We start from the raw sequence: 25,522 nt of genomic DNA, 5'->3' as shown, positions 1-25,522 counted from the left end.
CAGGGAGCCCCTGCCAACCACAGCAAAGCTGGGTCCAGCCAGAGGCAGTGGGAATTTTGAAAACTATATAAAAGTGCATGCTTTGCTATGTTATGGATCTCAGTCTATTTTTGGCAAACTATCGCAGGCTGGCATCACTTTCAGCTGAAATTAAATACATTTCCTCGGTGGCTTTCTGCTTCAACTTGGTGAGTTATATTCTGGAAATTATTAGCTTCTACTCTCACCAGGCCTAACCCACAGCTTGGATCTCACTATCTTATGCTGCTTTAAATTGCTCTATAACAGAGATGCGTCCTGATTGGCTGCCCAGCACAGCCAATCACAGAGAAGGATAAGGTGAATGACAATGGCTCTGGAATACCTCACAAAGAAAGGGGGTTGAAGCTCCTGAAGGAAGAGACACCAGGGGAAGAAACACGACTGTGGAGAAGAAAAGGTGACTGACTGTCTGTGGTTTCTTAATGAAATGTAGTGATGATTGGGGGAATGGCTCTTCTCTGCACCTTCTGAGTTAGCCTTCTGCATCCAAAGCTGTGGTGCCCAACTGTTGGTCTTCCAACTGTTTGAGACTTCAACTCCCCGGTGGGAATGGTGACGGGGATGCCTCGCTGAGAGAGAGCTCTCTCAGGGAGGACCTGTGTTGTAGTGGCAAGGTTGAGCTTTAGTTCCCCACCTTCAGCCGGATTGAAGGCGAAGGTGATCGCAAATCCCCTAGGCACTTTGAAGACCCCAAGAGATTCCCTCCCTCAAAGGGGGAGTCCAAGAGGGTTCAAAGCTGCCAAAAGGGGAGCGGGCTGCTCCACAGGATCGAGCTCGTCTGAGCTCGTCCAACCGCCTCCACCCCATTTTTAATAAGAATTGGAAAGAAGAACTCTCCTTTTTTTTTGGAGATAAGGGGACTGCAATCCGGAAAGAAGAAATTCCATCTTCAAGGTAAAAGAAAGGGGGAGAGGGAACCACCCCGGGACTGTGGAGGAAGGACTTTATTAAACAATCATTTGGAACAGAGAAGAAGATAGTAAAGAAGAGAAATCCAAATAAGAAATTAGAAGCTTATATATGGGGGTTTAGGATTTTACAGACATTAAAGACTAATCTATTGTAAATTATTAAAGTATAAAAAGCGAATATAATTAATTATACTAGACTGGAGCCCTTGCAATTTGCTAAAAATAATAGACCACCCTCCTGCACTATTATTTAAAATCTGAGTTTGCAAAAGAAACTTTAAAAATAACTTACTTGATAAGCAAAAGACGACCTTGGCACCATTTTTGTTTAGTCTACACTGGCCTTCTTTATAAACAATTGAAGTAAAAGACAAGAAAGGAACTGACGAAACAGAAGGCAGCAGTAGACAAACACAGGAAGAAGAGAGCAGTGCATGGTGGGAATGGTAGTTTAAAGAGTGTTAGAGAACAGAGAAGAAGGCAAGGGCGGAAGTGATGTAAAAAGCAGAAACAGTCAGGGCAGAAGGGGAAAACAAGGAAGCAGGAAGAGAATGAATATTAAGAAACTATAGAGAAATAACGGCACAGAAAATATCTACAGGACAAAGATAAGAAATAGACTAAATTGATGTGTGAAGCTGCTGGATTTCAGGAGGAGTAAGGTTGAGGATGAGAAGCAAATGAGTATTGGACAAGGAAGAGAAGCAGACGATTATTGGGCAAGGAGGAGAAGCAGACGGGCAGCAGACAAGGACGAGAAGTAGACGTGCAAAAGGACCAGGACGAGAAGCAGACGAATAAAAAGAAAATGAAAAATATTCAATTTTTATTAAAATTTAGTTGAAGTCTCCTTGGAGACAGAAACAGGAATTAATTATTCAATTAATGATTGAGGGCAACTAAGTAATTTATATTTAAATCAATATTTTTAATAAATTGGGAATAATATTTTTAATAAATTATTTAGCCATTTCAAATTGATTCACCAATAATAATTATAATAATTAATAATAATCATTAAATGAATTGAGATTTATTTAAGCATAAATAATATTATAAAAATATTGGCTGCAATTCATAAAGCATATTACAAGATATAAATTGTGAAGTTAAATTGACTGTTTTTAAATGTCAACAAAGGGGAAAGTAGATAAAGAAAAGGAAAAGGAATTACGCATCCAAGGGAGAAGAGGCTCTTTAGATACAGGAGTGAACATGGAAAATCTTTTGAAAGAAATTAAGAAACTCTCCGAAAAACAAGACACTACTAAGAAAGATATGATGGATAAACAAGAAGAATATTATAAGAAGATTGATAACGATCTTAAAGATATGAAAAAAGAAATGAAGGAAGAGTTCGGAGAGTTGAAAAAAGAAATGAATCACTTGGCAGACGAGGTGGAGGTTTTGAAAGCGGGTAAAATTAAAACAGATGAGATACGGGCGGTAATTTTAAAGAAAATTAAGAGCCTGGAGAAGCAAAACGAAAAAATGGAATTAGAACAAGAAAAACTACTACAGAAACAAATGGACTACCATTTGAGGCTAAGAAATATCCAAGAAGACTCGAAGGAAGATATAAGACCAATAGTTATAACACTCTTAGCTGCAAGTTTAGAAGTGGAAGAGGATGAGCTAGATCAAACATATCGAAATTCCTCATTTTATTCGAGGAAACATAAAACACCAAGAGACGTGATAGTCCAATTTACAAAGAAGAAAATAAGGGATGAGATATTGTGGAAGACCAATAAAGACCCGCTATATTATAAAGGAGTGAAAATTCCAGTACTTAAAGAATATCCACAGATGGCACTTAATAGAAGAAAGTATTATTTCCTTACAGACGAATTGAAAAAGAGAGGGATTAGATACAGGTGGGAAAGACATGAGGGAATAATGTTGACTTTTAATGATGAGCGATATTGGTTAACGACAGAACAGAAAGCTAAAGCCTTTTACGAAGAGTTGATGCGAGAAGTCAAGAAAGGAGAGAAGGGAGAAAAAAGTGAGAAGGGTGAAAAAGGAGAGAAGAAACAATTGACACCTGGAAATGGAAACGTAAATAAGAAGGCAAGATGTATCTCACCAGAAGAATTAGAAAGGAAACTGAAAATTTTAAAACAGGAAAAGAATCATCTTGAATTGGAATTTCAAGCTAACCAAATTAAATTTCTGAAACAACAGACATTTGAAAATGCAAATAAACCTGGAAAATGGTTAGCCAGACAAGTTCGAAAAAAACAACAATCAAGACAAATTACGAAGATTAAAGTGGGAGACAAACTCATCTCAACAGCCAAAGAGATAATGGAGGAATTTAGGAAATATTATAAAAAATTGTATTCAAAAGATAGCCTAAGTAAAGAAGACATAACGACCTATATAAATAAATTTAGATTTCAGAAAGTGGACGATGGAACAAGGGAACAATTAAATAAAGATATATCTGAGGAGGAAATAGAAAAAGCGATTCAAAAAATGGACTCAGGTAAAGCTCCTGGCCCAGATGGATATACGGCTGGGTTTTACAAAATATTTAAACAAGAATTAACACCTTTATTTAAAAAGGTACTAAATGAAGTGATGACAAAACAGAAAATTCCAGAAACATGGACAAAGGCAGAAATAGTTTTGATTCATAAAGATGGAACATGTGAAACGGAGATTAAAAATTATAGACCAATTTCATTCCTTAATACTGATTATAAGATTCTGGCGAATATCCTGGCTGAAAGAGTTAAGAATTTTTTTAAGAAGATGGATTGAAGAAGATCAAACAGGATTTTTACCAAATAGATTTATGAAGGATAACATAAGGCTAGTATTAGATTTAATAGAATATTATGAACTGAACCATCAGAAAGAATTTGCCATACTGGCTTTGGACACGGAAAAGGCATTTGATAATTTAAATTGGGAAATTTTAAAGATATTAATACAAGAATTGGATATGGGAGAAAAATTTACCAATGCAATAAAAGCGATACATGATTTACAAAAGGCTAAACGAAGAATTAATGGACAGATGACAGAGGAGTTTGACATACTTGAGGGAACTAGACAAGGATGTCCCTTGTCACCATTGATATTTATAATGTCATTAGAGCCATTAATGAAAGCAATAAGAGAAGATCAAACGATTAAGGGATCTAAAGTTGGTAAATATGAATATAAGATAAGAGCCTTTGCAGACGATGTACTTGGGATAATGGAAGACCCAAGTAAAAATATAATAAGATGGATGCAGAAAATAAAAATATGGAGCAGTTGCAGGATTTAAAGTTAATAAGTTAAAAACGAAATTACTAATGAAGAATATAGAGAAGAAAAAACAGGACATAATTAAAGAACAAACAGGCCTGGAAATAGTTAAGAAATTTAAGTATTTAGGAGTATGGATAACGACTAAAAATGGACAATTGTTAAAGAATAATTATGAAGAAACCTGGAAAAAAATACAAAAGGATTTACAAAAATTGACTTATTTGAAGTTGTCATTATTAGGCCGCATATCATTAGTTAAGATGAATATACTACCAAAATTGATGTTTCTTTTTCAAAACCTCCCGATAATTAGAAGTCAATCACTTTTTATAAAATGGAGAAAAGAAATTCTAAAATTTATATGGGCCGGAGGAAGACCAAGAATAAAATATGATAATTTGATTGTTAAATAAAATAGAAGGGGTTTGGGCCTCCCAGACTTTAATGCATACCACGATGCATGTGCTATGACATGGATAAAAGATTGGATATTATTGAATAAAGAAGACTTTTTAAATATAGAAGGGAATGACTTAAGAGTAGGATGGCATGCCTATTTATGGTATGAAAGAGAAAAAAAGGGGGGAGGGAAATGGCAATCATTTTGTGAGAGCATCCCTATTAAGAATTTGGCAAAAATATAAAAAACGACTTTATTCTAAAACACCTTTATGGATCTCCCCTATGGAAGCGCACCAAAGAAAACTTTTAGGATGGAGAAAATGGCCAACCTATAGAGATTTGTTAAATAAAAGTACAAATAATATTAAAACATATGAGGAACTAAAACAAAAATTCCCTAATATTACTTGGTTATAATATGCAAATCAAAGATCATTATAATCAAGATAAAAAATTAGGTTTTAGTTGGGAAGAGGTGACTTGGGATAGGATTTTAAAATTAGAAAAGAAAGTAATATCAACTATTTATAATATATTACTTACCTGGTGGACTGAAATGGAACAGGTTAAAAATTGTATGATAAAATGGGCCCAAAATTTAAGAAGACCAGTTCAAATGAAAGAATGGGAACAAATGTGGAACAAAAAATTAAAATATACATATGCAATGGATTTGAAAGAGAATTGGATAAAAATGTTCCACAGATGGTATACTACACCGAAACACTTAGCCAAAATGTATAATACAGTTTCTGATAAGTGCTGGAAATGTAAAGAACAAGTTGGCTCCTTCTATCACATGTGGTGGACTTGCAAAGAAGCAACAAAGTTTTGGATCAAGATTCATGAAGAATCACAAAAGATTTTAAAAAGAACATTTATAAGAAAACCAGAGTATTATCTATTAGGATTTACAGATTTAGACTTACAATTGACGGAACAAGAAGATAAACTTTTTACTTATATTACGACTTCCGCTAGAATTGTTTTCGCTAGAGAATGGAAACAGCAATCAGCCCCACCAATTGAGGAGTGGGTGGAGAAGATCAGAGAAATAAAGGACATGGACAAATTGACCTTTTTGTTGAAGAAAAATACAGGCAAGATAATGAAAAGAACAAATTGGGATGATTTTCAGGACTAGCTGGATAATTTGAGAAAATGAAGATTACGGGAGACAATTTTGCTATTTTTTTTCTTAGCAAGAAAAAATATTATTGGATAATAAGAAAATATTATCCAAGAAGATGGAATGGAAGTCTTTTTTTTGTGTGTATATTTTTGTAGATTGTAGACTTTTACCTTTCTCTCTTTTCCCTACTTTTCTATACCTTGGTTGTTCTCACTCTTTCGGTGTAATATAAAAAAATAATAAAATTCTTTTTTAAAAAAAGAGAGACTTCAACTCCCAGCAGCCTAGACGAAATATACCAAGAGTCAGGAATTCTGGGAGCTGAAGTCCAAGACACCTGGAGAACCAAACATTGGGAACCCCTGGGCGAAGGCAATGGCCATGGTCAAGAATAACATTTAGCAGATGCCCTTTTCACCCGTAGGACACAAATGGTGGGACGGAGTTCTGGTCCTCCAGGGATTTTGAAGGTCAACTTCCAGAAGCTTCCAGAAGTATAGTGTTTTATGAAGCCTTTGAACTCTAAACGATTATTTCTTGACTGATGTGCATATAGAGTCTCCTTATTTGCTACTAATATTTCATGCCTGATAATCCCATATTTCATGCCTGAAAATTTGCAGAGTATCCATGGAAAACAGCACACTCTTTATAACACCACCACTGCTCTTACTTTTGGGTCAAACATTCGACACAGAACATGCTTCACGTTCCATCTTAGCATCTGTCTGGAGATCCCTATTTGACAATATTCTCTCACCTTCACTTTGCAAACAGATCACACCATGAAAGACTAATAACAGCGAGGAGACAAGTATGGCACCCAAAAACGCTCCAGCGGCCAAGAAAGGTAAGTTACTTCTCCCTATGTGATCTCTTTGCAGGAATACAGGCATCTAATGGCCCTTTGCTTGCTGTTTGGATTCCAAAGTAATATTTCTGGATATTCAAGTGAGGTTTTAATTCATTACAATACCAGAAATTTGGGGATGGAAGTACCATTTCACTGAAGGAAAGGTCAAAAAGTGACATCTGGGAATGTTAACCTGAAATTAGAAGGGAAAGGGATAGGATAGGCCTTGAGAGTTAGGGCGGGATCTACCATAAGGGAATGGATTCTCAAGTCAAGAGGAAAAGGATGTGAATGTAGCAGATCTGGATTTCAGGAAGGCCTTGGGTAAGGTCTCCAAAGAAGCTACAACATTGTGGGCTACAGCATGCTATGCTATTGTTTAGAGGTGAATCAGCTGGCTGCTTAAGATCCAGTAATGTGGAGTCTACCGTATATCCCTTTCCTCTCCAGAATATCTTAAATATAAGGTGCCTCTTTTAGTAAAGACTTCACTAGATACGTGCTCTGTATATAAATGCATGTTATTTGTTTATCTTACATCAATTTTAGTACTGATGGGAAACCTATTCTGCTTTTTTTAGAAGCAAAGAAGCCGGACAAAGATGCAAAAGATGACAAAGCAAAAGATGCAAAAGATGACAAAGCAAAAGATGCAAAAGATGACAAAGCAAAAGATGCAAAAGATGACAAAGCAAAAGATGGAAAAGATGTAAAAGAATCAAAATGTATGGAGGAGTTATAGACATTCAAGTGGTCCACTGAACTTCTTGGAATGTACTGGAAAGGGAAATTGTCAAAGGGGCTGAAAACAGATATGGTTGGTGGGGAAGACGGGAGTGAAGGAGAAACTCTCCTTCTAAGACTGTGGTTCTCAACCGGTGGGTCCCCAGGTGTTTTGGCCTACAACTGCCAGAAATCCCAGCCAGTTTACCAGCTGTTAGCGCTTCTGGGAGTTGAAGGCCAAAACATCTGGGGACCCACAGGTTGAGAACCACTGTTCGAAGGCATTAGAACAATCTGGATGCTGGGCCAGGCTTAGGTCTTGATTGGCATCCTGGGCAAATGACAAACATATAGCTGTAACCATTCTTGGAGGGGAAGAGATTCCCAGCATCCACAAGGACAGGGGAGGGATTGCAGCTCAGGCGTTGTGTATTGCTCCTTTTGCTGTACTGAAGTTACCCAGGTCTGTTTCCCATCTGCTGAACAGCCGCCCGATAATAATCTCTAGTATCTAAGTCCCAAAATAGTCACTAGAGACAGGAGATCTCCATGATAGTGAGTTTATAGATCAGGTAAATGCACGGTGAGCTTTACAAACAAAGGCTCCAACTTCTGTTTTTATAGGCGATTTAACTTTCGTTCCCAAAAGATGTTCCCTTTCTGTGCACATGTGCCATAAAGACAGAATGTCATTTTTTATTGCTGTGAGCACGCGCCATAAAGCCATGATTTCAGTACTAACTACCGTATATACTCAAGTATAAGCCGACCCGAATATAAGCCAAGGCACCTAATTTTACCTCAAAAAACTGGGATAACTTATTGACTCAAGTACAGCTATGGGTAAATTTCAAAATAAAAATAGATACGAATAAAATTTCATTAATCGAGGCATCAAATGTTTTTGACTATTTACCGTATTTCAAAGAAAATAAACTAGCTCTATAAGTGGAAACATAGGGGCAACAAAAACAATATGGTATCAACAATAACCTAATAATAATAATAATAATAATAATAATAATAATAATAATAATAATAATAATAATAATAATAATAATGATAATGATAACAACTGCAAAAGGCCACCCTACTGGGATCTGCACGCATCATCCGAAATTACATCACACAGTCCTAGACACTTGGGAAGTGTTCGACTTGTGATTTTGTGATATGAAATCCAGCATATCTATCTTGTTTGCTGTGTCATAATAAAATAATAATAATAAACTTCATTTGGATCACACCCTATCTCCCCATGGGGACTCAGGCCGGCTTCCAACATAGTAACAGGCAAACATTCAATGCTTATATAAACAATGCAGTGCTAGATATCGATCCAGAATTATAGATACTAATTTCACATATGCATTTCCCCCTGAAACTTTTGCAAATTCCCCCCCTCTCTCTGTGCATTTCCCCTACAATATTTGCAAGCCATATATATATATATATATATATAGAGAGAGAGAGAGAGAGAGAGAGAGAGAGAGAGAGAGAGAGATTATATATATTTGTGTGTTCATTTCCCCCTGTAATATTTGCAAGCCCTATATATAGGTAGGTAAGAATATATTCATTTCTATCCAGACATCTCTCTTTATATGGATAATTGCAAACATATGAATCATAGAATCATAGAATCATAGAATAGTAGAGTTGGAAGAGACTTCACGGGCCATCCAGTCCAACCCCCTGCAAGAAGCAGGAAATCGCATTCAAAGCACCCCCGACAGATGGCCATCCAGCCTCTGCTTAAAAGCCTCCAAGGAAGGAGCCTCCGCCACAGTCTGGGGCAGAGAGTTCCACTGTCGAACAGCCCTCACAGTGAGGAAGTTCTTCCTGATGTTCAGGTGGAATCTCCTTTCCTGTATGAGAGTAAATTCATATATACAAATAATGTATATGTATGGCTTCAGATACACAGGTACATGGATCTATATGGATAAAGGATTTGCAAAGACCTGCAAACATATGAGGGGAAAATTCATATATAAAATTATTGTATATAGATAGATACAAATATAAAGGTACATAGAGATTGCAAAAGCTTGCAAGGGGTTAATGCCTATATATATATATCTGCAGGAGAGTTTAACAAATATTTCAGGGGAAAATGCTTTCATAAGATTAATGAATATATATTTTTCTTCTTCCTGACTTGCAAGGGCATCTTTCTCTTTTCAAAACATTCCCTTGATTAAGAGCGAGGGAGGCTTTGCAAAAGAAAACACATTGATAAGGGAGGAGAAGAGAGAACTAGATCACATATTGCAAGCAATAGCCTGCTGGCTCCATTACTGGCCTTGACCTTGACCCGAGAGGAGGCTTTTTCAGCTCATAAAAAGGGCTGAAAAACTTGGCTTATCTTTGAGTATATATGGTAATTAGCTTCCTTGTTTATTCCCATCGTCTATGAGAAGATTTATGGCCTTGCTGTGTCAACCAGTTTTCCCTCCCTACTACATCTCCCTGTGCTTAAGCTTTGAAGTCTTAGGCCCCGTCCACACAGCTGAATAAAATCCCACATTATCTGCTTTGAACTAGATTACATGGCAATGTGGACTCAGATAACCCCGTTCAAAGCAGACATTGTGGGATTTTCTGTCTTTATATTCTGTGTGGAAGGGCCCTTAGCAAACAACGAGTTAAGCCTGTTCTTTTGAAGTTCCTTACTGGGTCAAGCTGCCCTTTCTCAGCAGTTTTGCAATTATTAAGTACACTTGTTAAGCATTTATCATTGGCAAATATCACAGAATTTAATTATTCCAACCTATGTCTCTTCAGTACTGTTCAGACACTTTATTCAGTGTGATGTTCATGAGATTTCTGCTCCTGATTGTTCTTACTGTTTTATTTCTTCTTGTCCTGAAGTTCGACAGAAAATTCAACAAATCAAAGCATTCCTTCATAGACCCGTGGCATACTTGCTGGCTTGCATATTTGTCTTTTTCATCTATATCATCGCAATTATAATGCTTTTTTTGGGTATGTTTATTGATTTTTTGATTTTTACATTTATATACAGATTGAGCATCTCTAATTGGAAATACTTGGGACCAGGAGTGTTTGGGAATTTGAACTGCTTGGAATTTTGGTACATTTTGTAATTACATATATGCACAGATAAAGATATCTTGGAGCTGGAAGAAAGCATATCTGAAATCATGGAACTTCAGTTCCCTAAATCCTTGCCAGCTTGTTCAATGGTCAGGAATTGTGGGAGCTGTAGTCCAAAACATCTGGAAGACCAAAGGTTCATGTATTTATTTCATCTATTTTCATAACCAACCATATATCAGTACTCTCATTTCCCTTCTCTGCATATCTTTGGATTTGCTGGAATACAAGGTTTGGTGAAAGGTCCTGATAGACATTATTTGGGTAAAGTGTATAGGAATACGCAAGCAGAGACAAAGAGCAGACAGTAACAGATATTTACCTTTCCATTTAGCCTTTTATGAATGGAATAAAACAGCCAACTTACGTCGTGCAACGGAGATGGTTAGAGAATTTATGATTGCAAGAAATGCATCCTACCTTGAGATGAGTGGTAAGGAATAAATTATAATCTTCTCCACCATCCTTATGTGTTGCTCTACATAAACAGAATTTATTTCCAGGCATTTGTTTCCAGCCTGTTGGGGGTACTTTGATTGTGCTTTTCCTGCTTGGCAGAAGGGGCTTGAACTGGATATGTCACACTACAAGATCTTGTTAGCAAAAAGAAGACCACTCATAAGCAGGTTTGATTGGAGATGGCTGCAATTGCAATTATCTCTACAGAAGAAAAAGACTCTACTGGTATTTTCCCTGTCCTCCTTTCCTTGTAAAGCCCCTCACCCCCTTCATTGCAAGGTCTCCACTTCCCAAAAGTACCACAACTTGGTCTCCACCGCCATCTGCTGGTCCAGGCTGTCAATGTCAGGGAGAGAGTTTATGAGGTTATCCAGACATCAAAAACTTCAAATCCTGACAGGATACCCCATGTGGTCTCCTCCAATTCTTCTAGGAATCTACAATTTTGTAGCTGAGCTTAGGCCACATCTACACTGACTGCTCAATCTGGGGCCAGTCTAAAGCACTGTGGATCCTTGATACCTCAGAGCTGCACCATTCATTCGAGACAATAAAGGGACAAGTTATGAATAAAGAATTAAGAATTTTTATTTTAAATTGAGAAAATCAGAAATCACAGGGTACTAAGCAGGTCAAGCTAATTAGGATTGTTGTTGTGTGCCTTCATGTTGTTTCATATTTATGGCAACCCTAACTCTAAGGTATAGGGCAGGGGACATGAGGTTTGAGGACCCCTGATATAAACTAAGACTTGTTGAATTGTTACTCACTGTACCCCCTGGGAAGGTCCCAGGGCCTTACATGTCTTTATACTAATGTGCAGAGCATAGGAAATAAACAAGACAAATGCCAACTTTTATCACAAAACCACACTTATGATGTCATAGGCATCACTGAAACCTGGTGGGATGACTCCCATCACTGGAATATAGCCATTGAGGGGAGGTAAAGATGGATGGGAGTTTTTCAAAAATGAAATACTCAATGAGCAAATACAAACAGTGCCAACAACGAAAAAAACAAGACAAGTGCAAAGACGCCAGAATAGATGTCCAAAGAACTTCTAACTGGGCTAAGACTCAAAAGAGACATGCACAAGAAGTGGAAACGAGGAGAAACAACCAAAGAAGAATTCAAACGTATAGCCAACTCCTGTAGGGAAAAGGTTCGCAAGGCTAAAGTGCAAAATGAGCTCAGGCTTGCCAGAGACATGCAAACAATAAAAAAGGCTGTTTTGCTTATGTTGGTTCCAAAAGGAAGAAGGAGGATGCGATAGGGGCTCTGCCTTGAGAAGATGGGGCGATACTGGCAGGGGGTAGAGAAAAGGTAGAACTACTCAATGCCTCCTTTGCCTCAGTCTTTTCAAAAAAAGAAAATCGTCCACAACCTCAGCAACATAGAGTAGATGAAGATTAGGGGAAACCCAATCCCAAATAGGGAAACAAGTCATCCAAGAGGGCTTCTCAGCAGAGGTTGAAGAGTGCCTCGTTGGTAGCCTGCCTCTCTCCCACTTGGCAGCCAGTGGAATGGCAGTTAATGATGACAGAGGGGCTTCTCAGCAGTGGTTGGAGAGTGTCTGGTTGGTAACCTGGCTCAGTCCCACTCGAAAGATGGTGGAATGGCAGTTAATGATGGCAGGAGGGCCTCTCAACAGTGTTTGGAGAGTGCCTGGTTGGACACCTGGCTCCCTCCCACGCGACAGCCGGTGGAATGGCAGTTAATGATGGCAGGAGGGCCTCTCAGCAGTGGTTGGAGAGTACCTGGTTGGACGCCTGGCTCCCTCCCACGCGAAAGCTGGTGGAATGGCCGTTCATGATGGCAAGAGGGCCTCAGAATAGTGGTTGGGGAGTGCCTAGTTGGAAGCCTGGCTCCCTCCCACTCGACGGCCGGTGGAATGGTACTTAATGATGGCAGGAGGGCCTCTCAGCAGTGGTTGGAGAGTGCCTAGTTGGAAGCCTGGCTCCCTCCCACTCGATGGCTGGTGGAATGGCAGTTAATGAAGGCAGAAGGGCCTCTCAGCAGTGGTTAGAGAGTGCCTGGTTGGAAGCCCGACTCCCTCCCACTCGACGGCCGGTGGAATGTCAATTAATGATGGCTGGAGGGCCTCTCATCAGTAGTTGGAGAGTCCCTAGTTGGAATCTGGCTTACTCCCTCTCAACAGCCGGTGGAATGGTAGTTAATGATGGCCGGAGGGCCTCTTAGCAGTGGTTGGAGCGTGCCTGGTGGGAAGCCTGGCTGCCTCCTTCTCGACAGCTGGTGGAATGGTAGTTAATGATGGCAGGAGGAGCTCTCAGCAGTGGTTGAAGAGTGCCTGGTTGGGAGCCTGACTCCCTCCCACTCGATGGCTGATGGAATGGTAGTTAATGATGGCAGGAGGGCCTCTCAGCAGTGGTTGGAGAGTACCTGGTTGGTAGCCCGGCTCCCTCCCACTCGATGGCCGGTGGAATGGCAGTTAGTGATGGCAGGAGGGCCTCTCAGCAGTTGTTGGAGAGTGCCCAGTTGGAAGCCTGGCTCCCTCCCACTCGATGGCTGGTGGAATGGCAGTTAATGAAGGCAGAAGGGCCTCTCAGCAGTGGTTGGAGAGTGCCCAGTTGGGAGCCTGGCTCCCTCCCACTCGACGGCCGGTGGAATGGCAGTTAGTGATGGCAGGAGGGCCTCTCAGCAGTGGTTGGAGAGTGCCCAGTTGGAAGACTGGCTCCCTCCCACTTGATGGTTGGTGGAATGGCAGTTAATGAAGGCAGAAGGGCCTCTCAGCAGTGGTTGGAGAGTGCCCAGTTGAAAGCCTGGCTCCCTCCTACTCGACGGCCGGTGGAATGGCCATTCATGATGGCAGGAGGGCCCCTCAGCAGTGGTTGGAGAGTGCCTGGTTGGACGCCTGGCTCCCTCCCACTCAATGGCCAGTTCAATGGCAGGCAGGGCTGGCCGGAGATAACTTAAAATATTAAGCGGGGGTGGGGAAAAGCGCCCCCCCCCCCCGCCAACGCCGCGGGAGGCATGGCCATGTGCTGCAGGAGGCACATGGCCACGCCTCCCGCGGCGCCGACGGGGCCCGCCTCCCGCGCTGCTCGCCCTGATCCCGCCTCTCACGCAGCGGCCTGGAGGGACCTCCGCTGCAGTCTGGCCAGCTGGAAAAGGCCAGACGAGCGAGGGTGAGTAGCGTGGGAGGCGGGCCCAACGGCCGGTGGAATGGCAGTTAGGAAGGCAGGAGGGCCTCTCAGCAGTGGTTCGAAGCCTGGCTCCCTCCCACTCGATGGCTGGTGGAATGGCAGTTAATGATCGCAGGAGGACCTCTCAGTAGTTTTTGGAGAGTGCCTAGTTGGAAGCCTGGCTCTCTCTCTTTCGACGGCCGGTGCAATGGCAGTTAATGATGGCAGGAGGGCCTCCCAGCAGTGATTGGAAAGTGCCTGGTTGGACGCCTGGCTCCCTCCCACTCGACGGCCGGTGGAATGGAAGTTCATTATGCCAGGAGGACCTCTCAGCAGTGGTTGGAGAGTGCCTGGTTGGTAGCCTGGCTCCCTCCCACTCTACGGCTGGTGGAATGGCAGTTCATGATGGCAGTGGTTGGAGAGTGCCTGGTTGGACACCTGGCTCCCTCCCACTCGACGGCTCCCTCCCACTCGACTACCCGCCTCCCACGCTGCTCGCCCTGACCCCGCCTCTCACGCAGCGGCCTGGAGGGACCTCCGCTGCAGTCTGGCCAGCTGGAAAAGGCCAGACGAGCGAGGGTGAGTAGCGCGGGAGGCGGGCCCAACCCTGGCCCCGCCTCCCGTGCTACTCGCCCTGACCCCTCCTTCCATGCTGCGTGAGAGGTGGGGCCAGGGCACGCTGGGCCGGAGGCGGGCCACCGTCCTGACGGTGCCCCGCCTCCCGCCCAGTGCGCCCGGGCCTCGCTGGCCTTGCCCAGCCGGCAGCGGCCATGTGGAGCTCGCTCATTGCCGAACAGGCCTTCCTGTTCACTGGCGAGCGAGCCCATGGGTCCCCGCTGGGGCGGGGGAAGCCTGACGGCGCCCCCGGGGACCTGCGCCTGAGGCGACCGCCTCACATGGCCTCCATGGTGCGGCCGGCCCTGATGGCAGGTAAAGCAGTGCTTGGAGAGTGCCTGGTTGGAAGCCTGGCTGCCTCCCACTCGACGGCCAGTTTAATAGCAGGTAAAGATGAAAGGCTATCCAGTACTAATCAAGCTTGCTAATTGCAACAGTTACACTTGCTTTAAACAGAAAAGGGTTCTTTATCCCACCCTGGACATTCCACAGATGTATATACACTCCACTTGCCTTATTTCCAACATTCCTCTGAAAAAGCCTCTGAGGATGCTTGCCACAGATGCAGGCTAATAGCAGGAGAGAATGCTACATCGACATGGCCATACCGCCTGAAAGTCTCACAGCAATCCAGTGATTCCAGCCATGAAATCCTTCCACAGCACAGATACCATGTTATCAGCTGTCTGCTCCGCTGTTTAGGACTTTCGATTCTTCTTAGTCTGGTTCCTCCCCTGTGGCCTTGCCTCCCTGGGAACCCCTGACTCCGAGGGCTTCACCCGCAGGTTGACTGGAGCACACAAGCCCCCTCACCACCAAAAAGTGACCATCCATCGTGGGGGTGGGGTAGCAAGATTCCTTTATAGTGGTTTTGGCAAAAGTATGCAAGACATCTTTTGGCAAGTTTTTGACCAACCAAAGTAACTTGCCTTTTGAGCTTTCTCTGATATCTTCATTCTCTTTCTGAATGATGCAGACTGCTTATTTATAGGTTTTAAAAGCTCAATGAAATATTCTAGCTTTTTTTCTGAGCCAAAGGTTTCTTGTTAAGTTCATATGAGACATCTAAACACTGCAGATGACATGCTGATGTCTTACGCCACACAGTTTGGAAACTTCCGCCTTAACCTATCAGCTCTGTGGCTAGCAAGGATCTAGCAAGGAGCTATGGGCACCACCCGGGGACCAGCCATTTCCTTCATTGGAAGTTTATTGTAAACATAGCCATGTCATCAGGTTTCAGCAAACAACAGAAGAGTCAGCCAAAGTCAAGAGTCCAATGTCAGAGAAGCCAAATTCAGGAGTCCTTGGAACTCAAGTGGGAATAATAAGAAATGCAAACCACAAACAGAGAGGTGTGAAGCATATCCAAAGTCCAAATAGATGAAGTCAGAATTCCTTGAAGTTAAGCCAATGAAGCAACAGAGTCAGGTCAGGAAAAAAGGAGTCAGATAACCACGAAAGCTAAGGTCACGGTCCAGGCTCAGAAATACTGTTTGTCTGAGTCCAGAAGTCCAAAAACTAGGAGACCTTCAATATCAAGCCAAGGGCAACAGAACAGATTCCAAGACAAGAACACAGTGATGCCAATGGGGTCACTCTCCAGAAAAAAAATCCATTTATCAAAAAGGTAGCAGAGTCAGTATCAAGACAAGGGTAACAACAAAAAATACCATTTGTTAGAGTCCAGAAATTAAAAGCCAGGAGTCCTTGGAAACAAACCATGGGGCAGCAGAGCCAGATGAAATAATAATCCTTTCTCAGCTAACTTCAAAGATCAATTATACCTTCATTCCAGAGGAGGAGATATGCTTAACCCTTCATTAGCTTGCTCAAAATGCTGGAGAGGGTCTGCTTCTGCTAAAGGCAGTGGCTGAGCTGAGCCAGCCAGACTTCTGGGAGCTGCTGGCCATGACACACTGGTTGGAATGGGTGATGGCAGCAGTACCAGTTTGAACAGAGGATTCGTCTGAAACAAACCTGATCTAGCTTTCCAGGCAGACGTGAAACTCTGGAGTTTCTGGCAAACTTCGAGTTGTCCCCCAATTTTGCTCAGTGTGCAGCAAATTCAGGTTAAGGGTTGCAAACTCTGTATACTTACCCTAAGTCACATTGTATCATGAAATCTGCACGTGCCAGATTTGAGGTGTGTACCCTTGGTTTCTTGGCCTCAGAGAAAAGCTCCCAAAATGGGTGAATTAAAGCAGAACAGAAGTGAAACTATTGAACTCCCATAGTTCCATAGAATTCAGTCGTGGCAGTTAAGGTATCCATTCTATATGATAGATGCACCCAGTGTTTGGGACTAGAGTGGATGAGCTTGTTGATTTATAAAAACAAACAAATGTGTTTATCAGTCCAGGGACCATACCAACTTAAATTATTGCCAATCTTTCAGATGTTGATATACTGATAGAAGCGAATAAGTATGCAGAAATACTGGCTAATTCATCCAAGATGCTTGATGAATTCGATATTGACATAGGTAAGTTACTGAGACTGGGATGCAGGAGAGCCTAAATAGAAGGGGGATCCTTGCTGTGAGGCAATATGTGTTGACAGTCCACAATGTTTGTCCTCATTCCTTGCTGATAGACCAAGAGTTGACATCTGTGAGCCTAGAGAAGTTTTCAAAGCACTCTGCAGTAATAGCTGTTTGTCCAAATGGACCTGCAATCCTGGCTTTTTGATGGAAACATGGGAATTGTAGTCTTTAGCTTTCTCCTATAACACAGTGATAGAAATGGCTTACTTTCTTTCCCACCTAATATTGTTTCCTAATAACACCTTCATGGGTCATGTCTTTGGGCCCCCTCACATCCACTACCCACACATGTGCCCTTTTGTCCCTTCAATGACGTAGCCACAAGGATTCAATTTGTAATTCTTTCGTTCATCACATTACAACCCCTTCAAAAACCATCATTTTTTCACTTATATGGGCACACTGTATGAAAAGTTTCGATTAGCATAGGCACCCTAGTGTCTGCAAAATTTGCCCATTCAGATTCACTGCAGGCGGGGGAAGAGGATGGGGGTGTCACAATGCAGATCCAATGAGGTTGTAAATTAAGTGAGTAGTTTATTGTAGAATATATATAAACAAAGCAATAAAAATAGTAATAAAGTATCAATTCAAAAATCCAAGATAATCCATAGAATTGCAAGAAAAAGTCAAGTTCAATATGCTTCCAGATCTATAGAGCAAGGAACATGAAAAACACAAGCAACTAAAACAGCAAGAATCCTCAGGCATAACTTTAACCTGACAAGAACCAAATTGTTATCTCTTCTCTTCTTTAAACGAGCAGGGCACCTGATTTTTTGAATGTCTTGACTGTGTTTAATGAAACTCTGCTTTCTGCTCAAGGTTTCACTTTTGCCAGCACTTGGCACAGCATTCTCAGAGCAACTGTCAGACTGTTACTCTGAGAAAGGTAGTGAATGGTCTTTACCAGAAATATAACTTTGTTCAGGCCCCTCTTCCTCTGAACTTAATTCCGGCCTGGGCCCATCAATAGGAATATCACCTCCATTCCTTTTATGCACATCAGTATGAACATCATTCCCATCATGAACATCAGGCACAATCACAGGCTGGACAGGCACATCCACAATCACAGGCTGAACAAGCTGACATACAACAGGGGGAAGGTCTACTTTATTAAATATTGTTCAGTTTGGAGCCCAAATTTTCTGCCATCTCATAATGTTGGTTTCCACCTATCGTTATTGGGTGTCATCTGCTATTGTCAGGTGGAGGCTTGAACATAGTAAAATGGGAAATAGGGTGAAACTGTCTCTATGTGTTAGGTAGGTCCAGTTCTGTTGCCATCTCATTTATTAGTCATCTGACCTTGGAGGGTCCAATATTTTTGATGCCAATTTCTTGGCAGACTGTGCTTTTCAGATGTTTCAGATATTTCCTGGCTTGAGTGTAGAGCATTATTGTAGGTCATTTCTGTAAATAACAACAACTCACTTCAGTCATCATAATGAAAATTGACATAGCACCGCAAATATTGTCCCCAAACCTGATTAATTCTCTGTCTGCCCATCAGTCTGAGGGTGATAGGTAGTGCTGAGGGCTTGATTTGCTCCCAACAATCGCTTTCCAAAATCTAGGTTTTCCCTGATGTTAAGTCCAGTCATCTCTGACTCTGGAGGTTGGTGCTCATCTCCAATTCTAAAGCGAAGAGCCGGCGTTGTCTGTAGACACCTTCTTCACTTCACTTCACTTCACTTCACTTTATTTCTGAATTAGTCGCTCTCCACCAGAGTGCTCCAAGCGACTTACAATTTAAAATATCATTCCACAATATAAAAACATTCAACATAAAAACATTCAACATAAAAACATTCAACATAAAAACATTCAACATAAAAACATTCAACAGTGACTATTTGGCAAATTTGATCTGATTTACTTAAATGCACAACCAAACAGCCAAGTCTTGAGCGCTTTTACAAAAGGTTGCAACTCTGACATTGCTCTAATATATGGAGGCAATGAGTTCCACAGAATTGGAGCATAGATCGAAAAGGCTCTATGCCTTGTAGCTTCCAGGTGTACCTCCCTAGGGCCCAGTAGGTATAGGAGATTTTCCTGGGAGGATCGAGGTGACCACTGATGGAAACAAGGAATGAGGCGGTCCCTAAGATATAATGGTCCTTGGCCATTTTGAGCTCTAAATGTCAGGATCAGTATCTTGCAAGAGATCCGATGTTCTGTTGGTAGCCAATGCAGTTGTTTCAGAATCGGTGTAATATGGGATCTTATAGATGATCCCGCTAGCAGCCTGGCCGCCGTATTTTGGACCATTGGGATCTTCTGGGTTTTTGTCTTCGGAAGGCCAGCATATAAGGCATTACAATAATCCAACCTAGTGGTGATTGTTGCATAGATTACCATTGCCAATGCTTCTATCGAAAGGTAGGATGCCAATTTCCTTGCCTGGCAAAGATGAAAAAAGGCCTGCTTACTTATGGCAGTGATCTGGGCCTCCATTGTCAGCGATGAGTCCTACACAACACCAAGGCTTTTAACAGTAGCAGGTGGAACCAGAACTTCCCCATCGAAGTCAGGCAGTGACTGGATTAACTCTGGTGGCTGGCTGGGCCAGAGTATCTCAGTTTTTGCGGGATTCACTTTTAGTCTACTCGCTCGCAGCCAACTCATCACTGCTTCCAAACACAGCTTAAAGTTCTCAGGAATCGTGGTTGTCCCAGGTTCGAGATGCAAGAGTAGCTGGGTATCATCTGCATCCTGGTAGCACTCTATGCCAAAGCTCCGCACTAGTCCAGCAAGTGGTCGGACGTAGATGTTAAATAACGGGCGAAAGGATAGCACCCTGGGGAACTCCACAGCAAAAGCAGGAGCTCTCAGAGCTTTGGCCTGACCACTCCACCCTCTGTCTCCGGTCCCGGAGAAATGAATTGAACCATTGAAGAGCTAAACCTCGTACACCAGACATAGCCAATCGATGGATCAGCAAGTCATGGTCCACGGTGTCGAATGCAGCTGTAAGGTCCAAGAGTACCAATAGCGCTGATCCGCCCCGGTCTAACTGACGACGAATTTCGTCAGTAATAGCTACCAAGACAGTTTCTGTCCCATGGCCTGAACGAAAGCCTGATTGAAAGGGGTCTAAGCCCGCAGTCTCATCTAAGAATTGCTGTAGCTGTCCCGCCACTGTCCGTTCAATCACCTTGCTCAAAAATGGAAGGTTTGAAACTGGGCGGTAGTTACTAGGTATGGTGGCGTCTAGACTTGGTTTTTTCAGAAGAAGGTGAACCACTGCTGCTTTAAGGCACTCTGGGAAAATTCCTTGTTCCAAGAAGCTGTTAATGATGTCCCTTAAGGGATCTCGTAGTCCCTTCCAGCACTCCTTAACCAACTGGGAGGGGCAAGGGTCGAGGGAGCAGGTAGTTGGTCTTGCTGCAGCTAGAGTCTTTTCCAGATCTTCCATTTCTAATGGCACAAAAAGTTCTAGAAGTTTGTCACTAGATGGCCAGAAAGCTTCTAGTTCCCTCAATGTGTCCTCTGTGGGAGGTAGTCCTTCGCGAAGCAGATTGATCTTATTTATGAAGTACCTCTGAAAGGTCTCTGCTGTAATATCTTGACTGGCCATATCTTTGGCTGGATGGGTTGGATTTATGATGTTGCGAACAATTTTAAATATTTGAGCAGGTCGAGATCTGGTGGAAGCTATCAGTGAGGAATTATATTCTTTTTTGGCTTCTCTGGTGGCTGCTTCGTAGATTTTCTGATGTGTTTCAAGAGCCAACTTCGATGTTTCATCAGGTTTCTTGTGCCATCTACGTTCTAATCTCTTCCGCTCAAGTTTCATCTGACTTAATGCATCCGTGAACCATGGAGATCTATTCCAGTGGAGGCGAAAAGCCTGTTTAGGGGCAACTATATCTAAGGCAGTTGATAGATTTTTATTCCAATTTTCCACTCGTTCATGCAGAGAATCGGCTGTGTAATCCAGTTCTTTAAGGACACTCGAAAGTCTAATAGGATCCATCAGCTTCCTCGGCCGCGCGAAAATTTGTTTAATCTCCGGATGCTGTGGTGGTGAACTCTTTATTTGAGTGTTCAGGATGTAATGATCAGACCAAGGAATCTCTAAAACTGAAGATAAAGTCACTTGTATTCCGATACTAAAAATCAAGTCTACGGTGTGTCCAGCTCGATGAGTAGGACCGGTCACCATTAATGAGAAACCTATTGTTTCCATAGATTGTACTAGGTCTCTTGCTATCGAAGAAGACAGCAACCTATCTGCATGTACATTAAAGTCTCCTAATATGATGAGACTTGGGAACTTCAAGGCCCAGTCCGCCACAAGGTCTAATAACGGGGATGTTCTCGTTTGGGGCCCCAGGGGCCCGATAAACTAAGAGGATAGTCACACTTTCCCTAATAGCCAGTGTCAAACCTATACATTCGATATCCATAATATCAGGGGTAGGAATAGTTTTAATGGAGAAATGATCGCGAGCCACTATTCCCACCCACCCCCCTTTCAAGATCTTTGAAACATCTGGAAACCTGATGGTGTTAGTTCATGCAAGGAAATATTATCTCCTTCTCGTAGCCAGGCTTCTGTAATGCATACCACATCTGTCTTCTGACCAAGGTCATGTAGCCAGCATGACTGCATGGAGCGCCAAAATCTAGACACATAAATAGATCTCCGATCTGAGATGACATGGGGGAGATGCCTATAATGATTTTCAATAAATATTTGGGCTAGTTGCTGAGCATTTGGTATGGCCTTACATATAATAAAATCAGCTTGCTTCAAGGTGGAAAGTGTCCAGAGGAGGGCAACTGAAATGATAAGGGGTCTACAGAACAAGCTCTATGTGGAGCGGCTTAAAGAGCTGGGCATGTTTAGCCTGCAGAAGAGAAGGCTGAGAGGAGACATGATGAGGGCCGTGTATAAATATGTGAGGGGAAGTCCTAGGGAGGAGGGAGCAAGTTTGTTTTCTGCTGCCCTGAAGAGAGACTAGGACGCAATGGAGCAATGGCTTCAAACTACAGGAAAGAAAGGAGATTCCAATTGAACATAAGGATGAACTTCTTCACTGTGAGAGCTGTTCAGCATTGGAACTCTCTGCCCTGGAGTGTGGTGGAGGCTACTTCTTTGGAGGCTTTTAAGCAGAGGCTGGATGACCATCTGTCAGGGGTGTTTTGAATGTGATTTTCCTGCTTCTTGGCAGGGGATTGAACTGGATAGCCCATGAGGTCTCTTCCAACTCAATGATTCTATGATTGTATAATTCTAATAAATCTACAGTTATCCTAATAACTGTTTTCCCATTGTTTGGGGGAAGGTCTATGATCATGTCCATGCTTATGTGGTCAAGGGAAGTTTGGGGATCTCTAATGGGAGCAGAAATCTTGGTGGCTGGCCCACCGCCTCCTTGGACAAGGCACACACAGGACATTTTTACAAAGGCAAAATATCCTGCTGCAGGATCCCTGTTTTTCAGGCACATCTATTTTGCCACCTTTTACCAAATGTCGTGTCAGCCTGTGATTGTGTCTGATGCTCATGATGGGAATGATGTTCATGTTGATATGCATAATGGGAATAGGGATGATGTTCCTGATGATGGGCTTGGGCCAGAGTTAAATTCAGAAGAAAGGCCTGAGCATGGTCACATTTCTGGGAAAGACCTTTCACCGATTTTCTCAGAGCAGCAGCCTGAAAATGATGCTGAGTTGCTTTGCCAGGTGCAGAGAGAGAGGATAGTGAAACCTTGGACAGAAAGCAAAGCTTTAGTAAACAAAGGCAGAAGCTTCAGAAGCTCGGGCATTCTGCTTGTTTACAGCAAAGGAAAGATAACAACCCATTATCTGGTAGGAAAGTGAGAAAGAATGCTTTTCTGTCAGTTTCAGCCTTTGGAAAGCGCTTATAATGATTCTTGGGAGACAAGTGTCTCAGTCGAGTCAACGTCTTTAATTCATGCTGGTTTCGTTTTCAAGTGCTCGGTATTCCAAGTATCAAACTGTTGCCAAGTTTAAGCTTTTTGCCTGAGAGTTCCTGCTGTTTTGGTTTCTTGTTTTCATGTGCCTTGCTTCATGGATTTCTATGTACTAATGGACCTGGTCTTCTTCTAAGGTTTATGGATTATCTTGGATTTGAGTTTATGCTGTTTTACTATTTTTTTGCTTTGCTTACATATATTCTACAATAAACTGCTTGCTGATTTTACCAAGTTGTTGTGGTGTTTTAAGTCAGAGGGGTTCCTGCTCTGGAGTACGACATCCACATCCTATCCTGGTAGCTCAGCTCTCCGTTGTCTTCCCTAAACTAGTAATCAGAGACATCTCCTGTATAACAACAACAACAACAACAACAACAACAACAACAACAACAGTTTATTTATATTCTGTCCTATCTCCCATAAATGTTTTGCCTCAAGCCCTCTCCCTTGAGCCAGATCTCACTCTTGTTTCATTCTGTTCCTAATGACTTCTCTGATTCCTTATTGTTTTGAGGTAAATACTGTCCCTATCACTTCCTTCCTAGTGATGTGTTGGAAGAGCTTGGCAGACTATCTGCTAGGAAGTTTTTCCTGTCTGGGAAGGATTTGAATTCAAATTTGAATTTAAAGAAGAATTTGACTCACCTCATTTGTTTTGGGCTCCTCCTATGTGATGTTTTGAGGATTTCCAAATTCTCAGTCTGTGTATACAGTGTTCCCTCACTTATCGCGGGGGCTAGGTTCCAGGACCATTGATTTTTTTTAACTGCTTCCTTTAATGTTACTACATTTAACTCTTCCGTTTCTTTTAAGTCCTTTGTTATAATTACTCCCAAATATTTTAATTTGTTCTTGATTCTAATTCCCATATTGCTCAGTTCTATAAAGTTTTTCTTCTTTTTAGTATAATTAAATTACATCATTTCTGATTTGTTCCAGTTTACTTGTAACCCCATTGTTTTTCGAAATATCTGTAAGTGATCTTTTATCCTGTCCATCTTACCAACCATATTTTTAATAAATAACAATGTGTTGTCTGCAAATAAGCTCACTTTCTGATTTTTCTTTATTCCTACCCCTTCTAAATTCTTCTCTTTCCTCTTCTCTTTCCTAATGGCATTTGCAAATAATTCCATCACCATAGCAAACAAAATTGGCAGCCCTGTCTTGTTCCCCTTGTCACTTTTATTTCCTTTGTCACCCCATCGTTAATTGCTACTACCCCTGAATTTTTAAAATAATGTTGTTCTGTTAAACCTTTTTATTTTACTTCTCATTCCAAATTTATTCATCATCTCCCTTAATGTCAGCCAGGGAAGTTCAAGTGCTGTCGAGCTGCATTACTTCTACAATATGGATGAAACTGGAGTTATTGGAACAAACAGGCAATTCTTCTTTTTTTAAAATTCATTTTTCTTAAAATTTGTGGAGTACAATTTTTTTTAAAAAAACCAGAACAATTTTACATGTATAATTACAAATCTGCACGTGTTGTTCTTTCCATCGAAAGTGGGAGAACATAAGTGGTAAATAAAAGTAGGAAAATAGTAAGAAAATAATATAAAGAGGAGAGAGAAAAAGAAGAAAAAGGGGGGGGATTGTCAACTTCCGATCTTTTACATCGAGGTTTGTAAAAAAAAGGGTGTCCCTATATTTATATAGAAATATACATTTCTTTTCTTAAAAACAAAATACCTCCGCCCAAGTACTCTTGTTATTTTTATTGTTGGGAATCTGGATTTCTTCTTATCTTATTTAAAGTATTCTTTCAAGAAAGACCAGTCAGCTGATTTTTTTTTGGTATACCTTGGTTTTTTTAAGGTATTGTGTTAAATTATCCATATTCATAATGTCTAGTATTTTCAAGAACCAGTACTTCTTTCGATTTCCAGTTTTTAGCATAGACCATTCTAGCTGCTGTCACCAAATAATTAAATAGTATATCTTTTCTTGGGTCCATTTCAAAATCTGGCATTCCTAAAAGGAAATATTCTGGTTTCATTTGGAATTTTATTCCTAATATTTCTTGAATTTTCCCATGAATTTTTGTCCAAAACTTTTTTGCAATTTTACAAGTCCACCACATATGGTAAAAGGATCCCTCCTGAGTTTCGCACTTCCAACAGTTATTTTGTAAATTTTTATAACATCTTGCCAGTTTTTGTGGTGTAAGGTACCAGCGGTACATCATTTTATACCAGTTCTCTTTTCGTTCATATGCATATGTATATTTTAATCTTTTATTCCAGTTTCTTTCCCAGTCTTCCATTTTTATTGGATGGCCTATATTGGAGGCCCATTTAATCATACAGTCTTTTACTGTTTCTGTTACCGTTGACCATTCCAATAA

General features: G+C 41.6%; 1 protein-coding gene across 3 annotated transcripts in view; it reads left to right on the top strand.

The window, feature by feature from the left end:
- Window positions 1-311: 311 nt before the first annotated feature.
- Window positions 312-25,522, top strand: part of LOC100557981 (uncharacterized) — a 31,489-nt gene continuing 6,278 nt past the window's right edge. The window contains exons 1-6 of one of the 3 annotated variants that reach the window (XM_062981491.1): window positions 312-439; window positions 6,532-6,604; window positions 7,189-7,332; window positions 10,205-10,318; window positions 10,785-10,883; window positions 17,069-17,155. In XM_062981491.1, the coding sequence (XP_062837561.1) occupies window positions 6,571-6,604; window positions 7,189-7,332; window positions 10,205-10,318; window positions 10,785-10,883; window positions 17,069-17,155 (478 nt within the window). In that variant the 5' untranslated portion in view covers window positions 312-439; window positions 6,532-6,570. Of the gene's footprint in view, window positions 440-481; window positions 937-6,531; window positions 6,605-7,188; window positions 7,333-10,204; window positions 10,319-10,784; window positions 10,884-17,068; window positions 17,156-25,522 lie in introns of those variants that run through there. The other 2 variants (XM_062981489.1, XM_062981490.1) reach the window with 2 other exon arrangements.

The sequence above is a fragment of the Anolis carolinensis genome, chromosome 5, assembly GCF_035594765.1.
Source record: "Anolis carolinensis isolate JA03-04 chromosome 5, rAnoCar3.1.pri, whole genome shotgun sequence".
Taxonomy (NCBI): Eukaryota; Metazoa; Chordata; class Lepidosauria; order Squamata; family Dactyloidae; genus Anolis; species Anolis carolinensis.
This window is presented reverse-complemented; position numbering and strand designations above follow the sequence as displayed.